At 38.6% G+C, this 27,468-nt stretch overlaps 1 protein-coding gene across 4 annotated transcripts in view; it reads right to left on the bottom strand.

The window, feature by feature from the left end:
- Window positions 1-27,468, bottom strand: part of LRMDA (leucine rich melanocyte differentiation associated) — a 959,691-nt gene that overhangs the window by 309,316 nt on the left and 622,907 nt on the right. Inside the window, exon 6 of one of the 4 annotated variants that reach the window (XM_043518074.1) lies at window positions 13,250-13,345. The exons of the other annotated variants lie outside the window; for them this stretch is intronic. Within the exon in view, the coding sequence (XP_043374009.1) occupies window positions 13,301-13,345 (45 nt within the window). The 3' untranslated portion in view covers window positions 13,250-13,300. Of the gene's footprint in view, window positions 1-13,249; window positions 13,346-27,468 lie in introns of those variants that run through there. 4 annotated transcript variants of the gene reach the window in all.

The following is a 27,468-nucleotide window of genomic DNA, read 5'->3' as shown; positions in this document are numbered from 1 at the left end:
CCTATTGAACCCCTATCTATGCAATAATATAAAATAAATATTAATACTTCTTTTGCCATGCTTAACACAATGTTTGATGACTTTCTAAGACTGAGGAACATAAACTTTTGCTCTCCCTAATACTGTCTGTTTTCCCCCAAGGAAAATAAAACATGACTCCGAAGAAGCCTTCAGAAGCTCAGTATAGGAAGGCTCAATTGCAATCTAGTTTGCAGTAAGGGGCAAATTTGAAGGGAAAATATCGGAAACAGAACAACAAAGACCGTGCTTTAGGCAGTAGTGATCATCCCAGTACAGAAGAAATTGAGGAGCAAAAGTTAAATGAAAGGAATTAGCAGATATGTCTGAAGATCAGGAATGGAAATGTGAGGACAATGATGGATAATTGTCCAGTTTTCCTGGCTATGTAAAGGAGAGTGATGATGAAGAAGAATGTGGTGCACATAAAAACAAGAGTAATGACAAAGAAAAATCTGGTTTACATGAAAAGGAGAGAAACAATGAAAAAGAATCAGCCTTGCATGATGACAGAAACAGCAGTCAGAAAAATTGCACACCACAAATCGATACATCACTTTCTGCTTTATGGCCAGTGATCCTAAACTCTGCCGATATTGATGGTACAATTTTCAATGGGCTGGGCAAATCAAGGATATGATGTTTCCAGTAAATGAACAGAAGTGACACTTCTCAAAGTCACACTGTGAAAGAGTGCTCAAGAATGGTGAGAAACTGAATTGGCATTGACTAGTTTTCTTGAAATCAACTAACAAAGCATTTTGGTTTTCTTGCAAAGTATTTGACAGGAATGCCAAAAAGTTGCTTGCACTTTCCGGGTACAATTACTGGCATAACTTAGCCGATGCTCTGGAGCAACATGAAAAGTCATCCGGCCATTTTACAGCCTACAACAAATGGATGGAAGTCAATTCCATGCTCAAGCTGAATAATATACAGAGGCAGAAAACCAGCACATTATTAATATAGAAACCCAGCATTGGAAAAACATGCTTGAGCATTTGATCTCAATTACCCTCTTCCTTGCAAAAAATAATTTGGCTTTCCAGGGCTCATTGGATAAGTTGTTCACTGAACAGAACGTTAATTTCTTTGGTTTGATAGAGCTCCTTGGGAAGTACCATGATGTCATGTGTAAGCACCTACGTCGCGTGGTTCATAAAGAAGTTATGGACCATTACTGCAGCAAAACAATTCAAAATGAATTGATTGACCTTATGGCAAGGAAAGTGCTTGATTACATAGATGCAGCATGGCAACGTGAAGTACTACATCATAATAACGGATTGCATTCCTCACAGTCACAGTGAAAAGATGTCATTTACAATAAGATTTGTTGACTATGAGGACGGCTGTATCCAAGTAAAGGAACACTTTATCTGTTTCCGGTCTCTGGATAACTCTAGTGTAAAAGGCCAAACAGAACTGTTTATGAATGTTTTGAATGAGAATAAAATAAAGCTTCAGGATTGTCGTGGCCAAGAGTATGACAACAGCACAAACATGAAGGGAAGAAACAGTGGTGGCCAGGCAAGGATCCTAGCACTGAATCCAAAAGCTTTCTTTGTGCCTTTTGGCTGCCATTCCCTCAATCTGGTTGTGTCAGATGCAAGGTTATCTTCTTTAGATTCAGTATCTTTCTTCAGAGTACTGCAAAGGATATGCATCTTATTTTCAGCATCAACTATCAGGCGGAAGAGCCTCATGGACAATATTTCAAATCTGACGACAAAGCTGCTAAGTGATACTCGCTGGGAGACATTGTAAGCCCAGTGAGGTACCAAGAGACTGAAGTTTGCGACACTCTGATGGAACTGACACAGTCGACTAAAGCGGAGGCTGGAATCCCAACACAAAATGCAAAGCCTGGAAAACCAGATCACTGACTTTAAATTTCTGGTCTCATTTATGGTTTGGCACGGTATTCTGTTCCAAGTAAATGCTGTAAGCCAGGCATTACAAACTCAGTTGATGGGCATTGCGACTGCTATTACTTTAATGAAAAGCTGCCTTGATTTCGTTGTAAGACGTAAGACAACCTACAAAGACAACAGTTTTGAAGATACCATCATTGCTGCCCAATAAATGGCAGAAAACTAAGGAGCTGAGCCTGTCTTCAAGGAAATTCCTATTCATTGAAAGAAGAGAAAGTTTGGTTATGAGGGAAGAGATCAAATGATGGGAAGCTTGGAAGAAAAATTCAAGAAGGAGTTTTTTTGCTTGCTGACTGCCACTGCTCTAGTTTCCATCAAAGAAAGGTTGGGACAAATGAACCACCACAAAAAGACATGGGGGGGGGGTTGTATGACCTTAGTAAGCTGCCGGTGGACAGGAAAACATTCTTGAACAATTATTCAGACCTTCACCAGAGACTGACACATGGGGAATGTTCGGACAGCAATGATAAAGATCTCTATGTCAAATTAGACAACATTTGTCACATTTTGCAACACAGGAAGCATTCTCCATTCCAAATTCTCCAATTCATTCATGATGCAGAGCTGAAGGACACTTTTCCTAACATGTGGCTAGCTTTGAGGATTCTGCTCACACTGCCGGACACAGTTGCAAGCAGTCGAAGCTCGGCCCATTAAAACATATCTTCGATCGACGATGGCCAAACAGAGACTGACATTGCTTGCTTTTTTATCACTTGAAAATGCCATTGGCCAGTCTTTGGATCTCTGTGACACTGTGCTTCAGTTCACGAGGACAAAGGTGAGAAAAGCGACATTTTGAACTAAAGGACTAGGGTTAACATTCTAAGGTTGTCACCTATGGTAACAATATTTAATAATTGTCCACCCAATGTTAGTGTGCAGTTCAATTTCTCGATGTTAGTACATTTCAGTTATTCTTTAAATGTAAAAGTGTCTATAAACTTAGAAGAAACATGTTTTTATTTACTTATATATGGCATGAATAAATACAAATTTACAGATCCTAGCATGCAAATTTATCATCCTATATGACAGGGATAAATCATGTATTCAAATTGTGCATCAAATTTTTGAAATGAGCTTCAAATGCAATAAAAATCAGGTATTAAAAAGTTTAACAAATGGAGGGGGAGGCAAAGACAAAGACATTTCTCACCTGGGGTGCCATTTAGTCTAGGGCTGGCCCTGAGTTGGCTGTGTATTAGACCAGGATTCAAAGGTAGAGGGAAGGAGTGTCTATTTGTCTATGGCTCATCCCAGATCCATTACTGCTCTCTCAGTCCCTGGAGAGCCGCAGCTTTTATAGACAGGTTCAAAATCTATCAATGAAGCTTTATGAGGGATAAATGCTCAGCAACCATGGAATCCCAAAAACACTGTGGACACAAGAACTTCAATTTAACAGTCTAAATGCTTTGAGGGTCTAAATCGGGGACAAATTACCCTGGGATCCATTGACTCATACTGTGAAGGGGCCTGAAAGAACAATCCTTGTCAGACACCATAGGTTTTATTAAGATTCTTGTGTCAGCATTCTACGTTGGGCCTTAAAGACAGTACTCTCCATAAGGCCAGTAGAGAAAAGATACGTTAATTATTGTGCTCTTTCCTCATCCCAGCCCTGCTTGGTCAAGTAAAGCCACAGGCCCAAAGAAAAAACATCTTCACCTCTCTGATTAGAGAGGCAAGAAGTGAAAGAAATTTCTTCACCTTCTTTTCTTTCCACAAGGTGTGAGGGGGGGGGGAAGATAGGGCCCCAATAGGCTTTCACATTCAGGGGCTATTTAGGGTTTCTTCCAATAGTTGGTGCCCCTTTGCGGAGAAACAAGGTAGTAACACATTTCTGCCTCAGTTTCCCTCCTTTATTTTATTGGTGGGCCGATCACTGGCTAACTCTCTCATTGTTATGTCCTCGGCCCTCCGGTTGGGTTCTTGGTAGTCTTTTCTTCTCTCGGAGTGGTATGGGGTTCCATATATCGGGAAGTCTCTAAGGTGCCACAAGTACTCCTTTTCTTTTTAAGAAATTCAAGGGAGTTTTCAGCAAACCTATATTTAGCAAGAAAGGTCCCTCTTTTGGGCATCATGTATTATTTAGTGTTAAGCTGGAGATATTTGCAATTGGCTATTAGTGTGGTGTAGCAGGAAGGCAGGAAAATATTTCACTAGTTGCAAGGTGGGGTGGATTAACCAAATATTCACCATCAGATGTGTAGTTTACTTTCAGCCAGGTTTTACTGGCAGGTGCACCACAGATTTTAAAGTGTAAGCCTACTTAGGACAAATCAGAGAGATGTTGCTGACATTGCTTCAGTTAACTTAAGTGGTGCTGCATGACAGTAATGCCCATAAAGTGAAATTGCCTTTTTCCCCCCACTTTTCTCCAAGAAATGCAACTCTGAAATACAACAATTAATTCTGCACCACTCTCACATGGAAGGCAAGGACTGCCCTAGACAGCAGAAAATTGCTCACTGGTCAATCACAACATTTTGATTACAAGTCTAGCTCAATACAGTTACAATTTCTGTTCTTTTAGCCTCCCTAATTTGTTTTTATGGTTTTGTCTTCATTTGATCATTATTTTTTCACCTAGGTATTTACTTGTCTAATTTCTTCATATCAATCTCAAGAAGGCTACTGCATCTGAAAGAATGTGACTGCCTCCTTAGGTGGCAACTCAGCTGAATTTAATAATCTTGGATATCTTCATGATGACATGAGCATGACTTCAGAACCTACCATTTACCTTAGCTCCAGTACATGAGATGGCAGATAAACTCATCAACAATGCTGATTTTACATCATACCGTCAGCTTGATCAGTATTAAATTTCATCTAATTTATGTACTACAGAAAGTATAGGCTCACATCTAGTAGCTATTTAAAAATAATTTAAAAGCAACAATAATTTAATCAACAACAGTTTAATACTGATGGCTATTAAAGCTGGAAATATACGAGATGTGTTAGGTTGGAGGGAACATGGTGTTTTTTAAAAGAATGGGTTAAGCTGCAGTCCTCCATACAACAATGTAATTAATTTTGTACATTTTTTTCCCCGAACAAGATATTCAGAACATGACTGGAAGTCTTCTATGTTCAAAAACTTGGGAAAAGTATTAGGCACACCAGTTCATTCAGGATGATGAATAAAATTTTAACAATATTGCTGCAAATGAAATATGTTATTCCATTTAGATGCCTATTGAATGTGTTAAGTTCTGGGTGAACAATATGTAAATAACTTTTCCCCCTTTGAGATCTTATTTAGTTGCAATAATAAAATGTCAGAAAATAAAGATAAATTCTCTTAAATCATCTGATGTAGTTTGTAAGAATTATACTTTTGGAATTATTTTCACTTCAAAACTGCTTTGTGCTTGTTGGGGAGGGGAGCTTAAAAGCATTTTATAGTCTTTTTTTTTTTACAAATGCACTGCTAGAAAGACTTTAATTGCTCATATTTCTAACATATTCTTTCTCAGAAATGTTTAAAGTTTGAAGACATTGAAATTTTCTATTATTTTGTGACAAAGGGATATTATATCTCTATCCCTTCTTGATGTTTGTAGGTTGAGATGAACGTACCAAGCTAAAGGGCATTGTGAAGATAAGTTTCCATGACATTTGCCATAACTCTTTTATATTACCATCTGGCTATTTTATATGTAGCATTCAGAAGCGAATATAAAAAAAATGATGTAAAGCTGAAATTATTTCCTTGATAACACTTGTTTTAAACACTATGCCACTAAATAGCTAAAAAGTCTCAAAAGTGAATGCATAAAGCATATAAAAGCTACAAGCCTACTTACATAAATTCTTAAGATTAAAGTAATAACTTCTAGAAAAAGGTGGGAGAAAACATACTGCAATAAATCTATTTGTAATGGTATTTGGGTTCTAGCAACTGCTTTCATTGTTCTCAAGTGGCTTACATATAAAACAATACATTTGATGTATGATTTCAATTCCTTATGGAAAACTGTTCTATCTACAAGCAGCCTGTCAAACAAAACAACAACAAAAAAAAGCAGTTCAGCACTATGAAGGAAAGCAGCACTTTAAAATATAAAGTAAATAGGATTTATTTTTAAAGTGAGTTTCCAGCACGTGTAATCAAGGATTGGCTGACATCAGTGGATGGGACAGGCACAAGAGGGGGAGATCATGATTTCTGCTACACACATCTCTAAAATGCCAATCCCAGGAACATATGAGCACATATAGATCACAACATATACCTGAATTAAGAACATTAGAACATAAGAACAGCCATATTGGGTCAGACAAAAGGTCCATCAAGCCCAGTATCCTGTCTTCCGACAGTGGCCAATGCCAGGTGCCCTAGAGGGAATGAACAGAACCAGGTAATCATCAAGTGACACCATCCCTGCCCATCCTGGCTAATAGCCATTGATGGACCTATCCTACATTAATTTATCTAGTGCTTTAATTAAAATGCATGTTATATATAGAATCTGATTGCACCACCTTTACTGAAGCTCAATGGTACCTAATTTTGTGAGTAATCCTAATGAAGTTAACACTACTTTCAGAGCAAGGTATCACTACATGTGAGTAAGAGTGGCAGAATATAGCCCTAAATTAGAAGTTAAATGGAACTGCTGCTTTGGTAGTTTAGCAGCAATAGCCAACATGATCAGAGGAAACTTTCACAAAGCTTTTGGTTCTCGTCTTTGTATGATTGGGCACCCTGGTTTTTGCCATGTTTAACAGCAGTAGTGCAGTTTTCTATTGCCCTAAAGCATTATTATTACTTAAATTGTATTATAATATCACATCAAGAGACCTCAACCAAGATTGGGGAACCACTGTCCCAGGCACTTTACAAACCTGTAGTGGTAGACAGTTCCTGACTTGAACAGCATGCAATCTACATAGGCAAGACAGAAAGAGTGGGAAGGGCCCTAGGGAAGTGAAGTGACCTGACCAAGGTCACACAGCAGATAAATTGTAGAAGCAGGAATAGAACCTTGTTTCACAGTGGCAGATGTAGCCACTATGAAACCTTCCAATCAAACAGTGCGGTGTGGTAGGCCTTCAAAAGAGGAAACAACTTGCGTTAGGGACTTGATCAAGATAAACTGCAATATTGTCCTATTGTTGCGGGCCTACATTTTCAAAAGTGACTAATGATTTGTGTGTGACAATCTGAGACACCTTAAAGAAGCCTGATTTTCAGAGGATGCAGGCTTTTGGAAATCAGCCCCATTAAGCTGTCCGAGGCCCCCAAAATAAAATTCTAGTTACTTTTTGAAAATTTAACCCAGAATGTAGTATCAAAGTGAGATATTTAACATAAGACTTTTTTTTGTGAGTTCTTGCTGAGTGCTGAATGAGTACTGTGGCTCAAAGAGACTCAGAAGCACAAGGGAAATAAAACAACCATTTTTTCCCAAATGTCAAAAATATTACTATGGGTTTGTTTCCAGTATGAGGTGAAGGTTCAAGTTTGGTTCCTTTGTTATGGAACAGGCTCACCTGTCGCCAGTATTTATACATTTCAAAATGATGTGTAGATGCTAAAGCAAAAGTATCTGATTTCAGTAATAGTCCCTAATGAAAGCTTTTAAAGGAGGACCCCACTGTATAAATTATCAATCTCTGTCAGTGGCAGTTAACAGCATACCTTGAGAGTGCTGATTAAAACAAAAGGTCAGAGCAAACATCAGTGCTCTAGAGACTCTTGTAGATAGTAGTGTAATTAAAATGTAACTCTAGACTGCTCTATGTTTTCTGTGTCAGCATCTTTCCAGCAGGGAATGGTCAAATAGCTTGGTGAACCCAAGCAGCCACAGCAGAAACAGGATGCAGAAACAGAATGCAGGAGATGCCTAATGAGGGACCTAATAGATAGCTATCAACCTTATCACCTCACACTATATGCTGGAACCCAAACAGCCTCCGTTTTGGAGAGGTATTTTTCCTTTTTTCCCTTCCATGTGCATGCTGCCCTGTCTTTAGTTCTGAAAGAGATAAGATGTATAAATCATGAGTGGTTGACAAAGTATACTCCAGTGCCTGAGGCAGCTCATCAATCATTTTCCACATGTCGACAGGTAATTGATGCGAACCCTGCAGGCGCATCTCCATCAGGTAAAAGGAGGAAGGAATTAAATCTGCTGTCATGGTTTGAGCAGCTGATCTGTATTTAACATTCTTTTTAATTTAGAAGTTGTTTGTTTTAAACTGTACTCGTCTTCTCCAGCTCCCTTCCTGCTTCCCTCCCTCAACCCCCATGCATTCACTTGTGTGGAGCAAGGTTTGCATTGCTGAAATGAAGCTTAAAAAAATAAAAGCTCTGTAAGAATTTCAGAGGTGCTCCAGCACAGGGCAACAGCAGACCACCCAATGACTGTTGGGGAGGTGCTGAGGAACTTGCTTTCTGCTTTACTGAAGCTTAACATCAAAGCCATTGGTTGTCAGGCAATTATCTGTCAAGTGAATCCAGTTCCAACCAATTTACATGGGGGATGAGGATAATAAATATAAAGAATTTTTCCTTTGGATACTATCTTCTTTGACTTAATTTAAACAAATCTGTTTATTCTTTTAAGCTTTAAAGAGAACATTTTAACACTTAAAACTAAAAATAAAAGATGAGTAAAATGGAAGAACTTACGAGTGAAAGATTTATATACAGAGACTTACAACCATAGACAATAAGTCTTGTGAAGTTTTCTTTCACATGCAGACTTAACATGGGGACTTTCATGTTGCTATCTCCTCCAGTCTTGAGGACTGCAGTAGACTCTACGTAGTGCTACATCTAAAACCATTTGGAAATTTAGGCAACTGCTGAAGGGTTCTCTTCCTTTTAAGAAAGTTACATCCATGCTTTGTGATCTGCACTGGCTACTAATAGATTTCCAGGTGAAATTCTGACTTATTTGCCTTAAATGGTTTGGTATCTGGCAACCTCAGACACCTTACCATTTACAATCAGCTGACACACTGTAGCTAAACCTCATCGTGCAAACAGAGGAGGACATGGAGAAAGTGTTCTACATGAGGGGTCCAAGACTGCACAAACATTTCTTGACTCATCAGAGCCCAAATGTGTTGACGTTGCAAGAGTGATCTGTTCTCTTAAGGCATTCTTACGGGAGGGAGGTGGAAAGTTAGTAAAGTTAAGTGGAACAGAAGTTCTACATTTATAGAGGAGATGGAAGAGTTTTTAGGCTGGGATGTTGGTCTGATACTTGCATGCACAGCTTTGAATGGGACATTTAATACAAGTCTAAGTAAATTAACTGCAACTCAGGAAGCAATAGTGCATACTACCCCAATATTGCACTGACAAGGTTAACCAACCCTGACCTAGAGGGACCACTTCTCTGAGTCACATGGTATTTCCATCTCAGTAGTCCTTTAAGTCAATAGCTTATTTGCACAAGGACCCCCAAAGTAGCAGGGATGGAGATTGTGAACACAAGGGATGTGGGTATGAGGAGGACGACTACCTACTAAGAACCAAAGTAAGGTCCTAATCCAAATCCAATTAAGTCAATGACTCCCATTGATCTCAAAGGGATCTAGATTAGGTCCATAGTCCACCCAATGATTTCACATAAGCCATCAAGCAGCTGCCATATAGCGGTGACTTTCAGAATTAGCCAAGCTTGGATGCAGCTTGAATGCACTTGGCACATCTTAAGTCTAATCTGAGCAGCAGGAAAAGGGAAGGGAAGGGAGTGGAACACAGCAACTGAGCTGTCCACTGGCAGCAAGTCACAGAGATGTTTACACATCAATGTCACCTCCACTTTTGATTGCATGGTTAAAGGGAAACATGGGATCTAGGAAAAAGAGCAGCAGGAGACACACAAGAAAATAAAAACGTGAACCAAGACATAAATGTGGGGACTGCACAAGAGGCAGACAAAAGCTGGGAAACACGAAATTGATATAGGGAGTGTCAGCAAAGGAAAGTCATCAGGGAAAGAGGTATCATCTAGCTCTGCAAATACTGGCTGTGGCCCTAATGAATAATAGAAGGGAAAAAACATTTGGCAAAAAACACTTCAGGTACAAGTTTTAAAGGGGTTATTTTAAATAAAAACAATATTTAAAAGCATTTTAAAAATAAGGGGGAGAGGCGCTTGGGAAATGGGAATGCACAAGGATCATTTAGTATCTTAAAAGAGGAAACTATAAAGGTTTAAAATAACCTTAACATGAACTGGAGACTTCCTGATAGCTTTGCCTAAGTGACATTGCAAATAGTATAAATAAAATCTGAAAGACACATGCTAATAACTATACTCAGCGCTTGTATAGTGATTTTCACATCCAAAGTGCCTCAAATATATTCAGCCAACATACCACCTAAAACAAAAATGTTCATTCTGTTCGATTCTTGTGTCACTGATTGGGCTAGAAGAAAACAAAGTTGGCAGCTGAGATATGTATGGATCTCAGGGAGGTAATGGTATCAATATAGTACCATGTACAATTTTAAACATTCAGACTTTTCTCCTCATTTCAAGTATTTACACACCTTGTATATGAGAAGGTTTATAAATACCTTGGCAGAGTTCATTTCAACCGCCTGTGAACTGACTAATTATGCTTCAGTCATAAGGAAAAATAAATGTGGTGGCCTGATCTTCACCCCTACAAAAACTATCTTCAAAAGATAACTCAGGATTGGAAAGCAAGGGTGTTTGCATGATGTAATAATTTGGAGACGCGCATGTACAGTGTCTCACCACAATATGACTTGACTAACTACAGGAACATAGGATTTGCCATAAAGAATTAAATCATTGGTCAGTCAAGTATGGTTCATCTTGCCTCTGGCTGTGGTAGTAGGTTACACACTGATACATGGTACTTCTGAAGAAAGCACTCTCTCCACCAGTCAAAAGTACTTTGATGCAGATAGTAAAGATAAGAAATAATCCCTTTAATTTCATGTGCCCCTTACTTTATAAGCACAAACCAATATGGTGGATTATAGAGAAGAGGAAATAAATTATTATTCAATTTTAGATTTAGTAGCCTATATGTATGATAAACGCTATGAGGGAAATGAGAAAAAAATCCAAGTTGTTACCCGAAAATCATGACCCTTGGAATAAACTTTACTGGATAATTTCATTCAAAGTCAAATTCATCAGACTCTGTTAGAAGAATAAAACATATTGTTTGTAAAACACACATTTGATTGAATCCTAATGCATTTCACAAGTAATATATCTTATTTCACAGTGTATCATTGGTTGACATCTCTTCATAATTAATTTTACAAGACAGAAGAGCTGTTTGTGAACTGAGTTATCTTTTTATAAAACTCTTTGGACATGAAACTAAGAAGTAATAACAGTTTGGATCCATCTCCAAATCTTGCCAAGTCCAGTTCACTTCATAAGAAGTCATATTCTCACCTAATAATTAGATGCAATGCTTTCCTTGTAAAGGAAAGAGAAAATATACAGAAATTAGTTACTTAACGACTTTTTTGTAGTAGAATCCTCCCACAATTCTGAGCATTTCTACAATGAATGTATGACCCACTTTACCTATGTCACTCTACAAGACTGAAGCCTTTGCTCTGATAACAATGTAGAGTTTTATTGTGCAGCATGCACACACACCAAGTCCTGTCCAAGTTAATATCAATATTTGTTGGTAGAACTGAAGCCAGTCAATGCGTTATCATCATGACTGTAGACTATGCGAGAACTTGAGTTTAGCCTGAAGAGTGTTCTAATTGAAGTTCTCTAGCCCTAAGTGCATTATGTCGTTTGCCAGACTCAGGCTGGCTGCTGACAACTTGAATCTCCTCTTCAGCCATGAAAAGAGCTTCTTCTGTATTCATTTTGAGGTGAAGGCTTTAATCTAGCTGCTACTTCCAACACATTTTATCAGCCCTGAGAAAGGCTTTTTGTTTATTCCAACTGGCAGCCCTTTTCTCTGACAACCAGACTTCAAGTTGAACTAATATCGAAGATCCCAAATTCAACTCTACTCTTCCTCATCTCTAACTTCACTGATACATGCATGACAACCAAGCTCAGTACAGAGATAATGAACTTTTGCTACTAACCTAGGGTTGTTCTTAGATAATGTTTTTCAAGATTAGCTGGTCATCCCCATATTCATTCTGAGGGCACTCTTGGTCTCTAGTGTTTCGTATTGCAGACTATTGTAAACGTATACAGTTCAGTAACAAAAAATTAAGTTTTAGAATAATCCATAATGAAACTGATAAGGAAGTACATTGAAGACTGATATACACTCATTGTATCCATTCAAATATAGGCAGATCCTCAGCTAGTATAAATTGGTGTAGCTCTGCTCCCTTCAATGGAGACAAGGTGATCAGCGGAGGATCTGCCCAATAACAATCAATCACCCCAACCCTCCCTTTGCATTGTATTCACCAGTTCAAGTGTGAGTAATCTGTGGAGTAAAGACTCCCAATTTACTGGGTCTTTTACTACTCACAAAACTTTCTAGAGTGATAGTTTACCCATCAACAACATATTTCATACGAAATTCAAGAAGTGTTTTAAAAGCACTAATTATAATAAGCTTCACAGCCCTGTAAGATAAATAAATATTATCCCCATTTTACAGTGGTGAAACAAAGAGGTTCAGGGACTTGTTCAAGCCTAGACAACAAGTTGGTGTCACTGCATTAACTCCTGACTTGAAGTTTTGTGTGCTAATCACTATCATTACCTGCCAATTATGATACAAAGTATCATCACTGTATCATCCTATAACTTAACTGAGCTACTAGAGAAGTCCTGTCAGTAGTCCATGCAATATTTTAAGTCCAACTTGCATACTATCATCAGTGAGAAACAATTATTGGCTACGTTATGTAAATGTTTTAAAGTGAATTCTGTGTTAGGGAATGGGTCTAGATTGATGGAGATGGAAAGTAAGATTTGTCCTCTGTTTGCCAACAAGTGAGATGCAGTTTACAGATAGCAGCACTACAAACTGCCTCACAATACTCCACCATTGTGCCCCAACCCTAATCAGGAAAATAGATGTACAGGTAAGAAGGAATTCAGACCCCATGACCATTCAGGCGTTTAACTGCAACTAAATAACAGTGCAGTTTGCAGCATGTATAGCAGTCCACTAGGAACTGCACTCAGATCACTAATTCTAAAAACAAACAATCAGATCCAAAGCAGTTGGAGTTGGCCAAAAGAAAAGCATAGCTGTATAATTTTTACATTTGGTGGGAGGAAGAAAAAGGGAGTGTTTAGATTGTTTAGGTGTTTAGAAGTACCAGAAGCAGTCTGCGGATTGAGAGCAGGGTCATATGGTGAGGTGCCTCATTAACAGTGCCATACTTAAAGATTCACTTCTGTTCTTGCTGTTGGCTTGCAACACAATGACTGAAAATAAGATATTAAAGGTTATCTCAAAGAATAAAAATGAAACACTAATCTGATGGAAAATATTCATTTCTCTTCATGCAACCATAATAAATTACCATGAAGATTTTTGCTGTAAACTTGCCTAAACCCTAGCAAATAGAAAGAAAGAAAGAAAGAAAGAAAGAAAGAAAGAAAGAAAGAAAGAAAGAAAGAAAGAAAGAAAGAAAGAAAGAAAGAAAGAAAGAAAGAAAGAAAGAAAGAAAGAAAGAAAGAAAGAAAGAAAGAAAGAAAGAAAGAAAGAAAGAAAGAAAGAAAGTTTATTGAAGAGAAAGTGCCTGTTTTTCAAGACAGTGCTCTCCACATCCTGACTTTCAGACTTGGTATGCATCCTGTTTTTATGAATGAGATCCAAAATGTTTACCACCATTGACTAGCACTGTAGAATATTAGTCTACCCTACTTATGGTATATAAACTTATAATGTTTCTATGAAGATATTTTGTCCAGAACACTTGTATTTCTATTGCTTCAACAACCTTCTAAAGGGCATGTTGAATGCAAATGTTCATATAACCATCTCAAAGGAAAAAAACAATGTGACTCCATTTTTTATTTTATGGTGCGAACAAAGTATTTGTATATATGTTTGCATCTACTTCTTTTGGTGTCCCTTTGGGCCTGCTGAAGTTTTAAAGTTTACAAGGAAATGTGTCTATCATCATCAATAAATGCTCTTCTAAAATATGACAAAAAATGCTGCTTTAAATTATTTTGCAGATAATTAGTGACTGAAGAATATATCCATCTGCTAAATGATTATTTGTCTGTGGCTCAGAATGTGGCCTACTTTGACAAGTTGTCCCATCTGGAAGTTCTTATCTTCCGAGAGTCAGAGAAGACTGTTTTTCTCAATACCTGTGTTTTGAAAAGTCCCCATTATAAGGAGTTAAGTGCATACACAGAGTAGAATTTTTTTTAAACAGATTCTTGCTAAACGCTATTGTTAAATTAAACAAAATACCTGATGCATGACTTACAAAGTGGCTCAACCTAAGCACTGCACTATCTCAGATCTCTATGCACCTGCTCTTATTTAATTAGCGCATCTCAATGAAAGACTTGTGGTGTGGTTTTTTTGCTCAGTTTAACTATTTACAAGATTTAATGGCTGATAAAACAGCTCAAGCTTTAACGAGTCTCAAAGTTTAATGATGGGCAAACCTCAAAGAGGTGGAGGAGTGCAAAATTACATAAACAGAAAAATGCTGTTTTAAACATCTTTATTCTGGTCAGCCATCTCATCAGATCAGCCCCTCTGTAAGAGAACTCTATGATTTCCTGGTTTTGGTCAGAAAGGCAATGCCAAACAAACTCCCTCTTCCACAATTTTTTTGGACAGTAGTTTTCTGTTGTCACCACATACAAGTGTTCACTCATGGTACTTGAGGATGAAATTCTCTCTCCCACCCCCTTTTTTTTTGGTTTTGTTTTTGTTCTACAACAAAAGGAAACATTTCACCAAATTTTCCCAAGCTTCTAAAAATGTTTGACTTTAGGATTGAAGTTCAGGGTGATTTTTAATTTTATTTAAACCATTTCTACCATTCATAAAGGAAGACCTTGCTGACAAAAACACACAAGATATATACAACTCAGGAGCGGAATGCATTCATCTTGTCCTTTAAAAAGAATCTGTGCATACACAGGAACATCACAGCGAAGTGAATATCATATTTAAACATATCTGCTAATTTCCACATGCTCAATTCAAAAAAGCTGCTCACATGTTCCTGACAGACGGGCTGCTGCATAGCAAATTGCTAGGAGCATGCAACATATTGCTGCAGATACCCCAGTTCTGCGAGCCATGGTGTTACCTCTCTGACTTAGCAAGTGTGTGTTTTCCAGGCAATTAGACTGTGTGCCAGCTCTCTGCCACACCAGTCCGTCTTCCTCCCCAGCAAACTCCTCAAGGCTTTCTTAGCCCAAAGCTCACCTAGAAGGTAAAAATCAGTGAACTCCAGCCTCTAAGCTCTTCAGAGATGTTTCTCTGCAATGCCAGCCCCTACCACTGTGCATTCACAAAAGATATTCAGTTTGCTCTGTTAAAGAGTCAGTACATTACAGCTTATTAATTTAACTGGGGAAAATACACCCTTCCCTTCAAACACAGCACTGAGTTGGTTTACGGTAAAAGTAAAACAAGTTTATCAACAAAAGAGCATGGATTAAATGATATCAAGTACAAGACATAAAGGTGGCTACAAGCAAATAAAATTGAAAATGTATCAAAGTCTAAAACACAATCTAGCAAGATACACTCTTTGTTCAAGATGATTTATTTTACCCTCATTCTCCTTTCCCTTGGCAGGACCCATCACAGAGATTAAACTGATTGGCTTCTTTGTCTCCTCAAGGTGAAGGATAAAGATGGAGTCTCAGTCTGTTCCTTATATTGCCAAAGGCATTTCTTCAGGGTCAGATTTACACCTTGCGCGCCCCTAGGCACAGCATTTTCAGCACAGAACACCCCCCCACAGCTGACCTTCTGCAATGCCCCTTTGCCCACAGGTTTCAGAGTAGCAGCCGTGTTAGTCTGTATTCGCAAAAAGAAAAGGAGTACTTGTGGCACCTTAGAGACTAACAAATTTATTTGAGCATAAGCTTTCATGAGCTACAGCTCACTTCATCGGATGCATTTCATCGGATGCCTTTGCCCACAGACACCCCACACTGCCCAGCACCTCCAGCACAGACCTACCATAACTTCCCAGCACCCCACACACAAATCCCCCACTGCCCCCCACTCCCTCACTATCCAGCACACCTCCACCCACACACCGAGACCCACTCTCCCGTGCCTGGCCCCCAGCCACACTCACCAGCCCTGCTGGGAGGTGAGGACTGTCCACTGGGCTGAGCAAGGAGTGCTCCAGCAGGGCTGCATGGGGCTGTCTTCCCCTCAGCCAGCCTTGCCCCCCGCAGGACCCATGAGTGGCAAAATTTGATTTTTAGGCACCCCTAGGCACATGCATAATGGGTAATCTGGCTCTGAATGTCTTTCAAGTCAGGAAGCCTCCTGAGGATTCAGTCTCCTGTGTTTCTCTGTGGTACACTAGCCACATTCATTCTTTACTTCTTGAGTTCAGGACTGGGATAGTCCCCTCTGGTTTAGCTTGATAGCTTTGTTTACTACTTCAGGTAAACCCACATTCCTTTGTCTAAGACTGACCTGTTTATCACCTTTACCTATCTAGCCTAGGCTGTCTGGTTTTAAACATGTTCTAGTAACATCACACATAGGGATGTTGCATGTGAACATGTGATTTACAATTACATTAGTCAATCAGTGTGTTAGTAGCTGTCATATGATAACACACAAAGCATATTTTGTACAAATACTACTGCAATAGCGTGTAGGGTGTAAATACAGGGGTGCCTAGAATCACAGAGCAGAAGTCTGATTTTTTTCTCTCTCATAAAAAGCAATGGATGCCTACAGTATGTTTAAGTAATATTATAGTTGTAACATAACCAATAAAAAGCCAGGAAATTTTAAACTAAGGCTGACAAGCAATTCCTGCTTTATGTCATACAGGGCATCATAGGATGGGGGCATATAGAGGACTTGACAACGGAAAACAATTAAAATTTATTATAATAAAAATTTAACTTTGAAAGAAAAACATATAATATGTTACTGAATGTATGTATTACCTACCTAAGAGACAGTGTCTTGTATAATTTTGCACTTCGACTTATGTATATTTCAGCTTCTTTAATGTTAATTCAAACTCACACTATAAACAAGATGGGTATATCTGAACACATGGGAGAATGAAACAGACACAGGAATAGATTTTAAAGCAGTAAGCTATAACTTTATTAACTTTAATGGAGTGCGCCAATCTCCCTCTGCCTAAAAAAAAAAAAGAGGCATTTACTTGGGTCCAGTGTGGTGTTAAATGACAAAGAAAGAAAATTAAATTAAAAAATCAGTTCTGGCTCTTTCAGGCTAACCTCTGGGATTCAGCCCACATCTCAATCCTCTTTTCCTCCCTCCTTGAGGCTACCTCTGTACAAAGACTTAAGGTCTCCCCTTCTCCCTCAAGACTAATAGAGTCCACCAATTATCTTCTGGGTTGGCCTCTTACTCATGTTACTTCTGGGAGCTAGTTCCTTTAAACCTCACCCTCACTTGCCACAGACAGAATTATGAACTCCCCTTCTAAATATACAGCTTTAAAAATCTTGTCCTTACACCTTATCAACTGATACCCTGGCCTACAGAATGCTTGCTATGAGGAAGGCCAAACAATCCACTGGATATCTTGCCAACCTTGCCCGGGGAAGAGAATTCCTTCTGACTCTCCAACCTGGCAATCTGCTCAGTCCTACAGTCTCTTGGGTACAGTCTCATTCCATTAGGGTGCAGCGCAGCCACCACAGCAGAATGGCTACTGCACACTTTTAGTTTTTCACTGACAACTGGGGAGAGAGGGAGGCACTAAAAACATTGTCATTGCTCCCTCACTTTCATGTGTAGAAATTCAATTCATTTGTTAAAAGACAAAAATAGGTACTTTGACCACTATTATTGTATGCATGGGGGCATTTATAAAGATATAGGACCAAATGCAGCAGTACTAACTCAGACTAAAATCCTGTTGAAATTTTAACATAGTTAGGACTGCTGGATACAGCCCATATTATTTACCCTATTAAAATCATACCTTAGGCATTACTATAATGTCCTATTTATGGTTCTTAGGGTGATAGTTTATTGAAATGCTTTTAACTCCAGCTTACAATCTGTTTAGTTTCTGGTTGAAGTCTTTTTGTAGTTATATTTTTCTTAAGGTTTAGTCTAGGAGAGCATTGCATCCATAAAATATTATTTATTATGGAAAAGTAAATGCTAATTAGTTCTTTGAGCTAATATGGGCTAGGGTAAACATGTATTTTGGTTTGTACACTACATTTGAAAATTATTTATTAACCATTGAGGCCAGAACACTTTCAAAGCCACTATCCATCTCTTATCTGTCCATATTCATCACCACAGGAGGTCAAATACTGTAGCTGGATTCTAAAAAAGGCTGGATAATTTTATGACCAATAACACTATTTGCAGTTATGCATTCTAAGATAATTGTAACCAAATCTCATGCTTCAGGGCTTAAGAAAGAGGTTTACCTCACACACAGCTTTGTACACTAGCCCTGCTGCACTACGGGGATTAATTTATTTATAGCCTTTCTGTCAAGATTCATATATTTGACAATGCTAGAGGCAGGGAATTTGAATTGAAGAAATAATTATCTGATCTAATAGTGGAAATTTTAAGTTCCAAAACTCATTTACTAGTGGATCATGTGCTGACAGAACACAAGTGGCTTGCTTGTACTGCAAGATAGATCTATTATGCAGTACTAGTCCAGTGGCCACGACAACTACAAAATGTGAAATTCCTTAGAAAATATTAATTTTTGTGTGCAATAGCTAATATACAAACCTTATTATGTCAAACCCTGCTTTTGCCTGATAGAAAATATTTTAAAATACTTTCTTTATTTATTTATTTATTACTTGTCCACTTGGTTTTCCTATTTTTTGAGTTCTATCCTAATTCTATATAGATTCTTTTGCTGTATTCTTCACCATAGTATCTGGGAACTTAAGGAGCACATTTTTCTACAAGTATAAAAAAGTATGAAGATAGCTAATTTCAATATTCCTTATGCTCATACATGACCAGAAATCCTAAACCCCTTCCCTGTTGTCTTTACAATTTAATTGCATTAATATTCTTATCATTAAAATATTATCAAAAAACCACAGCTGCTTCTAAGCTATTAAGTCCTTATATGGGAAGTTTTGGCCCTGAAAGAATTTTTACAGATGACTTCTGAAGCTCCTGAAAGGCTGCCACAGACCTTCGCTACAGTGGGCGCCAATGGTGCCACTATAGCATCAGAAATGTTTAGAATGGAACTTAAAATGTTTAAATGACCAACTTGGTTTTTCACATCTTACATCAATAAAGGAGATTAATCTGTGTTTACATGATTTATCCCACTGTGAAACTGGCAGTTGGACAACAGTTTCATTCAGCCATGTTTAGTTCTGCGAGTCAGTGAGGCCTAAAAGGAGGCACTGGGCAACTCAGAGCCTTCATTCACATGCTCGTTTAAAAAACAAAATGAGGTTTGTGGCATTTAAGGTTTAAAACAGAGTGACCAGTAGGAGAGATGCGGGTTAAGGACTGCGGTGCCCTGACATAACTGTCTGTGGGGGTGGATGGTGGAGAAGAATGCACACTGACTGGTTGGCTCTATCCAGTGCTTTCAGTTCTTCACTTTTATAAGCACCCACAATTTAATTTTTCCCCCCTGATTAATGTTAGGGTTATGTTCCTGGCTCTCAGAGGATACTGCTTCTGAGTTACTGTATATTGAACTTCCTACTGTCCAGGCTATTTATGCAGGGATCCAAAGTTTTCTATTTTACCTTTGCAACAAGACTGAAGATACTGTAGAATGGCTGAAAACAAGTTTGAGAGAAACTAGATGCAGTGACCTTTGGAGGCTATACATAAACAAATAAATATCACAGAAAACGTCTGATGATTTTGAGCAAAAGCTTAACAGCTTTATAGCTGATTCTGGATTCCAGTGATGGGGAATGATAAGAAAGTAGAAGTTACCTTTGTAAAATAGATGCTAATATTAATAAAAAGGTGCTTTCAGCATAACAGTAATATGAACGTACTGCATCAACTGAAAAGACTGATGGCTCACTTCTTTCTGCTATCATTTCCTAATGCTATCAAGGAAACACATGAAAATAATTCAGGTCCTTGCCTGAAACTTGAAAACTAGAAATATAAAAATACTTTGCATTTATAATTTTTTTAAAAAATCCTTAAAATAATCTGGCTTTTTTATTTGTATATCAGTATAACTTGTATATCAGACTTAAGTATGATCACCCCAATGTTACAGATGGGGCAGGAAAGCACTATGGTCCAGACTGTTAAAGGTCACCTAAGTTCTACTGAAATCAGTGTTTTCAATCAACTAAACCACAGTTGTACCACTAATAGATTCTTCTATAAAAGCCTATCTTTTTTGTTCTAATATTTTTGCTGAGATATTATCTTTTGGTTTCAGTTCAGTTTGGTGTACACACACACACACACACACACACACACACACACTTTTCACTTGCAGGTTCAAAAAAATGCACAAATCTCAAAGCTAAACTTACTCAAAACTACCAAGCTTTGCACTTTTCCCATCAGAGATCAACCCAGGTTTACTTGCACTGAATGTGGACTGAGCCCTAAAAATTTCCCAAAGCTTAAGATGAAGTCCCCTTTCAAATTACTGTTTTGCAACTTGCCATCTCATTTATTAACAAGCTGATTAGCGTTTTGCTTGAGTGAGTAGGACCCTTAGAAAGATCTTGTTTTGAATGCTTTTTAAAGAAATCCATGACGTTTTATTTATTTTGTGTAGGGTAACTCAGGTTCCTATGAAAAACACCACCTCAGTCTCAAATATGCTGCATTCATTATTCACCTACAAAAACGTACTATTTAATTTAGGTTTCACATCATCAGATGTGTATGCCAGGTGACTAATCTGATTCAAGTCTTAATGAACTCATATTACATCAAGCAATTATTCAAATGTGGTCCAACCAGGACACTTGCAAAGCTTTTATCACTTACCTCACAGGTGGCCAAGATAATATTCTCCCTCACACTATACAATAGTTCTGCACATTTTATGTTCCATTAATGATTGTTACAAACATGGAATTTTCCAGTCCTACTGAGAATAATCACATGACAAGTCAGAACATTTAATGCTTATCCATTTAATGCCAGAGGTCCGTAACTGGCACTGTTATTCACTTCTAACATCAAACATTCCTCCAGGACACTCAGGTAAGTTAATTGTTTAAGCATCACATTGTTAATTTTTATTTTTAGTTAAACAGGCAGTGTTTATAGAAGGAAAGATTCCACCACCACCTGACAAATTAGTGCAGTGCATTCTGTATTGTTAAAGGTATCTGAAAACATGTCATACCTCCATCAATATTTACCTGTCAGGTCAATGAAATCTTCACACTGACCTCAAAAAAATACTTGGACGTTTAAAACTATTATTCTGGTCATTAGTGCAAAATGAATGGATATCTGACCCCAATATCAACATGCAGCATCAAAAATTTAACTAATTCCCAAAAGCTAATATGAAAATTTCTGATATGCAGTAGATGTGTTTGGAATTTGCTAAAGCACATGAGATAAATTGGGCAAATGCGATGAAAAAGGTTTTTACAGTCAATAAAAGGGATATGGTCCACTGAGATCATCCTTTCCACTTCAATTTAAAAAACTCACATTTAAAAAAAAAAGAAAATAGTATTTAGTATAAGTGGGCAAATTCCTGCAAGTAGCTGGAGTAGTGTAACTTAGGTCAACTTACTGTGGTAGTGTAGACAAGGCCATAATGTGCTTGAGGCATGTTCACAAGACCCAGTACAGATGTGGTAAACATACACTTCCGCTAATGTACTGGTTTTAACATGAGAATGAAGCCTTATTCTTATTAAGGACAGGGACTAAGGCTGTTAGATTCTTCCAAGTTCATTTGAAATGGCTTCACTGTATGTGTCAGAACCTGTTTGCATAGTTCACGGACCATTACAAGCTTAAAATGGAACTAGCTTGGAATAAAATCATTTTTCCCAATGGTCGAATTTCTTTGAAGCACTCATAGTTCAAATAGTTTCACTGAGTGCACCAGAATGGAAAATAGGACTGAAGTCTCAGCTCTGATTCCTTCCAAAGAACTGATAGCAAGGAAACTAGTTTTTCCCTTGAAAACCTGGGATACAATTATTATATGATCCACAATAGAAAATGAGACAATTCTTATTAACTAGAGGCATGAATAATGTAGTAAATCACAACTTGTCAGAATCTCAAATACACATGCCTTCAGAAGATTTTAAAATGATCCCCCTCATTTTTTTTCAGTTGGATTAGGGAGCTCAATTAACTAAAAAAACCCTCCCAGAACACCAACCAGATAAACCGACCTTCCTGATTATACAGGGTAGGCTCAGCCTATCATAATCACAGGAGAAATACTGTGTAGCTTTCACCAGGTGACCCAAACAAACTTCTCTTCAATTCAAAATTCACCCTGAATAAAATTTGTGGATATGCAGATAAATAAAAGCAGTTTACTAACAGCTTACACAAACACTTTGTGGAGGAAAACAAGTTTTAAAAAGACAGTGCTGATTCCAAAATGCAGACCGAATTGGAACTATGATGAATTGTTGAGGTGTTCTGTAGTTAGAGTGGAATATTTTCCATAGTTTTTGCACAAATGCAATGTTGCAGATATTTATACATGTGAAAGAAGTCTCACACTAGCAAAAACTGAAAGCTAACTAAAATTAATTACATTATCATCATCATAATGGGTACAATGGGTACTGGAGAGGAATAGCAACTAAAAGGTAATAGTAATAAACCTGGAATTCAATCAAGTGCAAATAGCCTGCTAAATACATTTGTTATCAAAATTTGCAACAAATGTAGCACTAGCTACCTTCTGAACACATTATTTCACTGTTTGTTCAATAGCTGTGACATTTAAAAGGCAGTAAGTGTAGTGTATAGAAAGTCTGCTTCAGAAAGGGTGATGTACACCAGTAGCATCAATTTCAACTGCGATATACTTGTATCCTGCAGAGTAAACAGCTAGAAAAACATGGAAGGTATAAAGTGTTAAAATATGGGTGGCACATCATAGTTTTACCCTCATCACATTGCCTCTAGGACATTTGTGGATAAGGTGCCAAGCCAGAAAGCAAGCAAGGGGAATGTTCGCTCTATCTCCCCTCTGCCTGCCCAAACACTGCTATGCTGTTAGGTGATATACAGCCTCTTACTTTAAGGGGTTTTATGAGTGAGTGAAAGAGAGAGCTTTTACTAATGAAGGGATTAGGAGGAAGCAAAATGGGGGGATTAAGTGCAAAAATGCATAGTTGAAAAGTACTCTCAAGAGCAGCCAAGATGTCTTTCATGATGGGAACGCACAAATAAGCAACTATATCCACTGATCTTTTGATATAGAAAATATTATTAGAAATGTATCTGCTCTGATCAATCACTTTTGCTTCTCACAGCAGGGACATTGCTGTTTGGCCCTATTTATATGTTCCCAACGTTGGTTTCCAGTCCTAAAAACTGGCGTGTGTAATTAGTATTACTGCATCAATTCTGTGGCTTGGTTATGATCTTAACATTTGGCTGTTTCAGCAGAGTTTGAATTCTGAGATTTGTTCAAATCCAAAATAATAATGCAAAACTGAGGAGTTGTGAACCTCTGTGATCAGAACCCCTCCAAAACAAGGTCAGCCAAATCTCCACAAAACTCAAACCCACATTTCACAGATCTCTAGACTGATCCCACTAAATTAGATAAATTAGTTGCTTCATTTACTTATACTGGTGAGAGGGAATTCAGTACCAGGCTCTCTTTCCCAGGATTGCCAGCATATATTCCAATTAGTGTCAGTTTCAGAGGTGGGTTGTGTAACCAATACATCTTACCCACTAGGTCACAGAGAAACTATAACAACAGGACTCGATTACTCCCAATCTGTGTTGGAATTGAACAAGTCACCTGGAAATGAAAGTCTCCTTATACTATTATCAATCCCCAAGCCATCCAGTTTCCTCCTCAGTTATTAAATAGTAATCTAACACAATTGTGACTTCACCATTCACTCTAACCAATTAGGTTAACATGCCCCAAGAAATCAAAGGACAATATTTCCATTGGCCAGGGACTACTAGGCCATGCAATTCACAGGTGGCCTTTGACATTATGGATGTGAATTATTCTCCAGTTAAACTTCAGTCTTCTCCTGGGAGTTATTTTCCCAGTAAATTAATTTTTATGTTTGAGTCATCATATTATCTCTCCCAACACCACAGTAAGATCCCTTCTGTAGCTGGTATTTACCTGAGAAGGCTCCGGTGTCTCACTGTTTGACAAGTCAGAGAAGGTACTATCAATAACTTCGATCTGGACTCCATCCCCAGATGTGACCCTGTCTAGTATGTGCTGCTGGATCTGTGCTCAAAAATGGCTGCTGCCACTGACCTTTCTAAATGGCTGCTGCCATTGACCTTTTGGCCATTTAGCAGGGAAAAGGGAGCAGAGGAGAAGTTCAAGGGAGCATACAAGATGGGAAAGGTATGGGGAAGGTGCCAAGGAGAAAAGGGAGTGGGGCTACTAAGAAAGCAGTGAGAGACTGGAGAGCTTACTGAAGTATTTGAACACCACTGAGTGGGAGGAGCTCAAAGACCATGCACAATCTACTAAGAATAGTGTCTCATTCTGAAATCTCAAGTAAAGTTGAGCTTATTTTTAGGGGCAGGGCTCGAGGAAGAGCCGTCCCCCTTCTCTCCTCCCAATTTGATCCCTGACAAGTACTTCTCATGGGAAGGTGCCAGACAGGCTCCTCTCTCATCCAAGTCTGGTGCCACCAGAGCTGCTCTAGGAAGAGTGAAAGCTTGGATCCACCTTCCCATTTAGGAGAAACATCACCACCATGTTTGGGTGAAGAGACATGGAATTAACCCTGGCTCAGTGCTTTAATAGGGCATTGGCCAACAGCCATAGGGACTGCCCCATAACATGCACTAGCAGAGTAGCAGTCCCCCATATGCCATACACCACAGTGTACTTAATTCATTTCAACATTCTTATCTTCAAGACATTTTGAAGCCATCTTATCACACCACCCACACACCATAGCCTAATCATAAAACCAATATAAACTAAAATGTGCTCTCCTAAAAGGAGACCTTTGTGTGGGGAAATGCAAAATTCTGAGAGCATGTGTCGGGTTATTGAGAAGAGGACATATCCAGTCCATAAGGAAAGATATTGCTCAAACACCAGTAATGAACAAGGTAATTCTTTGTATTACTAAGCTTCTTAAAACACGCTTTTGGCATTCAAACAATATAAAGAACAAAACTATGCAGTTCTTACTTGACATACAGACTCCACCTCCCACTCACTTACTTCCCAGTCACAACCAGTACACCCAAAGGAAAGCTACGGTGTGTTATGGGAAGACTTCCTTCTGAGTGGGATGACAGTCCTCTGCAAAGAGCCTGTTTTAGGCAGAAATTTACAAGATAGGAAGGAGCAACAGTATGTACATCAATAGACAAAAAGCTACATTGTAATCAAAGTTACTGGGTTGACTGTATTAGAATGAAAAACTGCACCTACATCTAGTCACTCATTACACCGAGCTGAGCATTACAAGTAAAACAGTAATTTGCAATCAGTCTTAATCACAGTTATTTTTCATCTTGCTTTCTTCAAATGAAACAAGAGTATAATTATATATAGTATACTTATACACATTCAACCATATTATTTAATAGATATGTATATGGCCATAGACTCTTCAGTACAGATATGTACAATCAAGTACATCTATGGGGAGACTGGCCTATGGGCGGGAGCAGAGAAATAGCATTCTGAGTTCCAGTGTTCTTTTCCCAACATTCCTATTACATCACTGAATGAACTAGGTCAAATTGTTTAGCTCTACATTTCCAAGGAATTATGAATGGTAAACAGTGGTGCTTGTAGGCTTTGGCTCTTTTGTCTGCTCAAGAAAAGGTCTATTTTCAAAGACTTAGGGGTGCTCATTGGCAGACTGAAAATCAGGCCAGTGCTGTGCACAGCAGTGGTGTCATTCAGTGATACCAAAAACCTTGCAAGAGTCTGTTATCAAGCAAAAGGCACTTGAAGAATTCCTGAGGGGTGGTATTTCCCCAAAGGGGGACCTTCATTATATGGCTACTCAACAGTCATGCCCTCATTTGCTTCTAGGCTCCATTCACCACATGGATGTCAGGGGCTATCCTTGTGCCTGTCATAGTTTACCTGATCATGGGCTGCTCAAGACCACAGACTTGCAGCACTGCCACACAATAGACACTATTTTCAAAATCTGGGCACAAAAAAGCCCAGCATCCTAAGGCTAGGTGGCCATGCTAACATGTGTCACATCAACCTAAGCTAATGAATTATTAACGTATGAAAATAGTCCCACCATATACACACCAACTCACCTATTCCCGAGCACAACAGGCTGCAGGAGGATGCCTGGTCTAGCCAGACCTGTGCTACTGCTGGTGGTGGAGGTTCTCTGATGAGGAAAAAGTAAAGGCTCTAAAAAAAGGGCCTCTCCCATGAGATGAATGATGCTCAGAGAGAACTGTGAGAGCAAACAGCTGCCCTGTTCAATGTTATGGATCGCCACAGGAGAACTCTGAAGGAGATCTAAAAGAGGAGGAAGGATCACAGCACATGTTCAAAGGGCAAACTGGCTGGCAATAAAACAACTAGAAGAAGGCCATTTAGCGAAAGGTAAGGAAGAAGAAGGTTGATGCAGCAAGATGTCTGGAGGCCCCTGACCATCATGGTAGAAACCACCCAATGGAATCAGAAGACTGGACACCAATGTGCCTTAGCTGCTGCTGCTTTTTATCTGTCATGGTTAGCCCAATAGCTAATGGAGGTCTGACAGGAGACCACCTTTGCTAGCATCTCCTGGCTTGTACCTTCCTGAACCAACTGCAAGTATTCATGTCTGTCTGGGCAACTATGGGCACCTATCTCTGAGGGCAAAGCCAATACCCAGTCCAGCTGTACAGACTTTTTCTGCAGCAGGAATGTGCTGTGTGTGTCCTGGTCATCAGCCATCTCCTATGAACATTTGCCTACTGGAATAAGCACTCCTATGGGTAGCTGCACACACAAAGCTTTTGAAAATATAACTGCTAACCACTCTGTCACTTTATCAGTCTGTAAAATGGGTATATTTAGAAGTGTGCAATATAATCATAATAAACCACACAAGTGCTTGCAATTTAAAGTTACTATATTTTAACTAGCTTGAAAATGGGTCTATTTTTCACAGAAGAGATGTGTGCTTTTTATTCATCTATGCATAACCAGGCTCACTTTCCTGGTCCTGATTACAATAGATTGAAGCAAGCTACTAAGAATAAA

Source organism: Dermochelys coriacea, chromosome 7 (genome assembly GCF_009764565.3).
Source record: "Dermochelys coriacea isolate rDerCor1 chromosome 7, rDerCor1.pri.v4, whole genome shotgun sequence".
NCBI lineage: Eukaryota > Metazoa > Chordata > Testudines > Dermochelyidae > Dermochelys > Dermochelys coriacea.
This window is presented reverse-complemented; position numbering and strand designations above follow the sequence as displayed.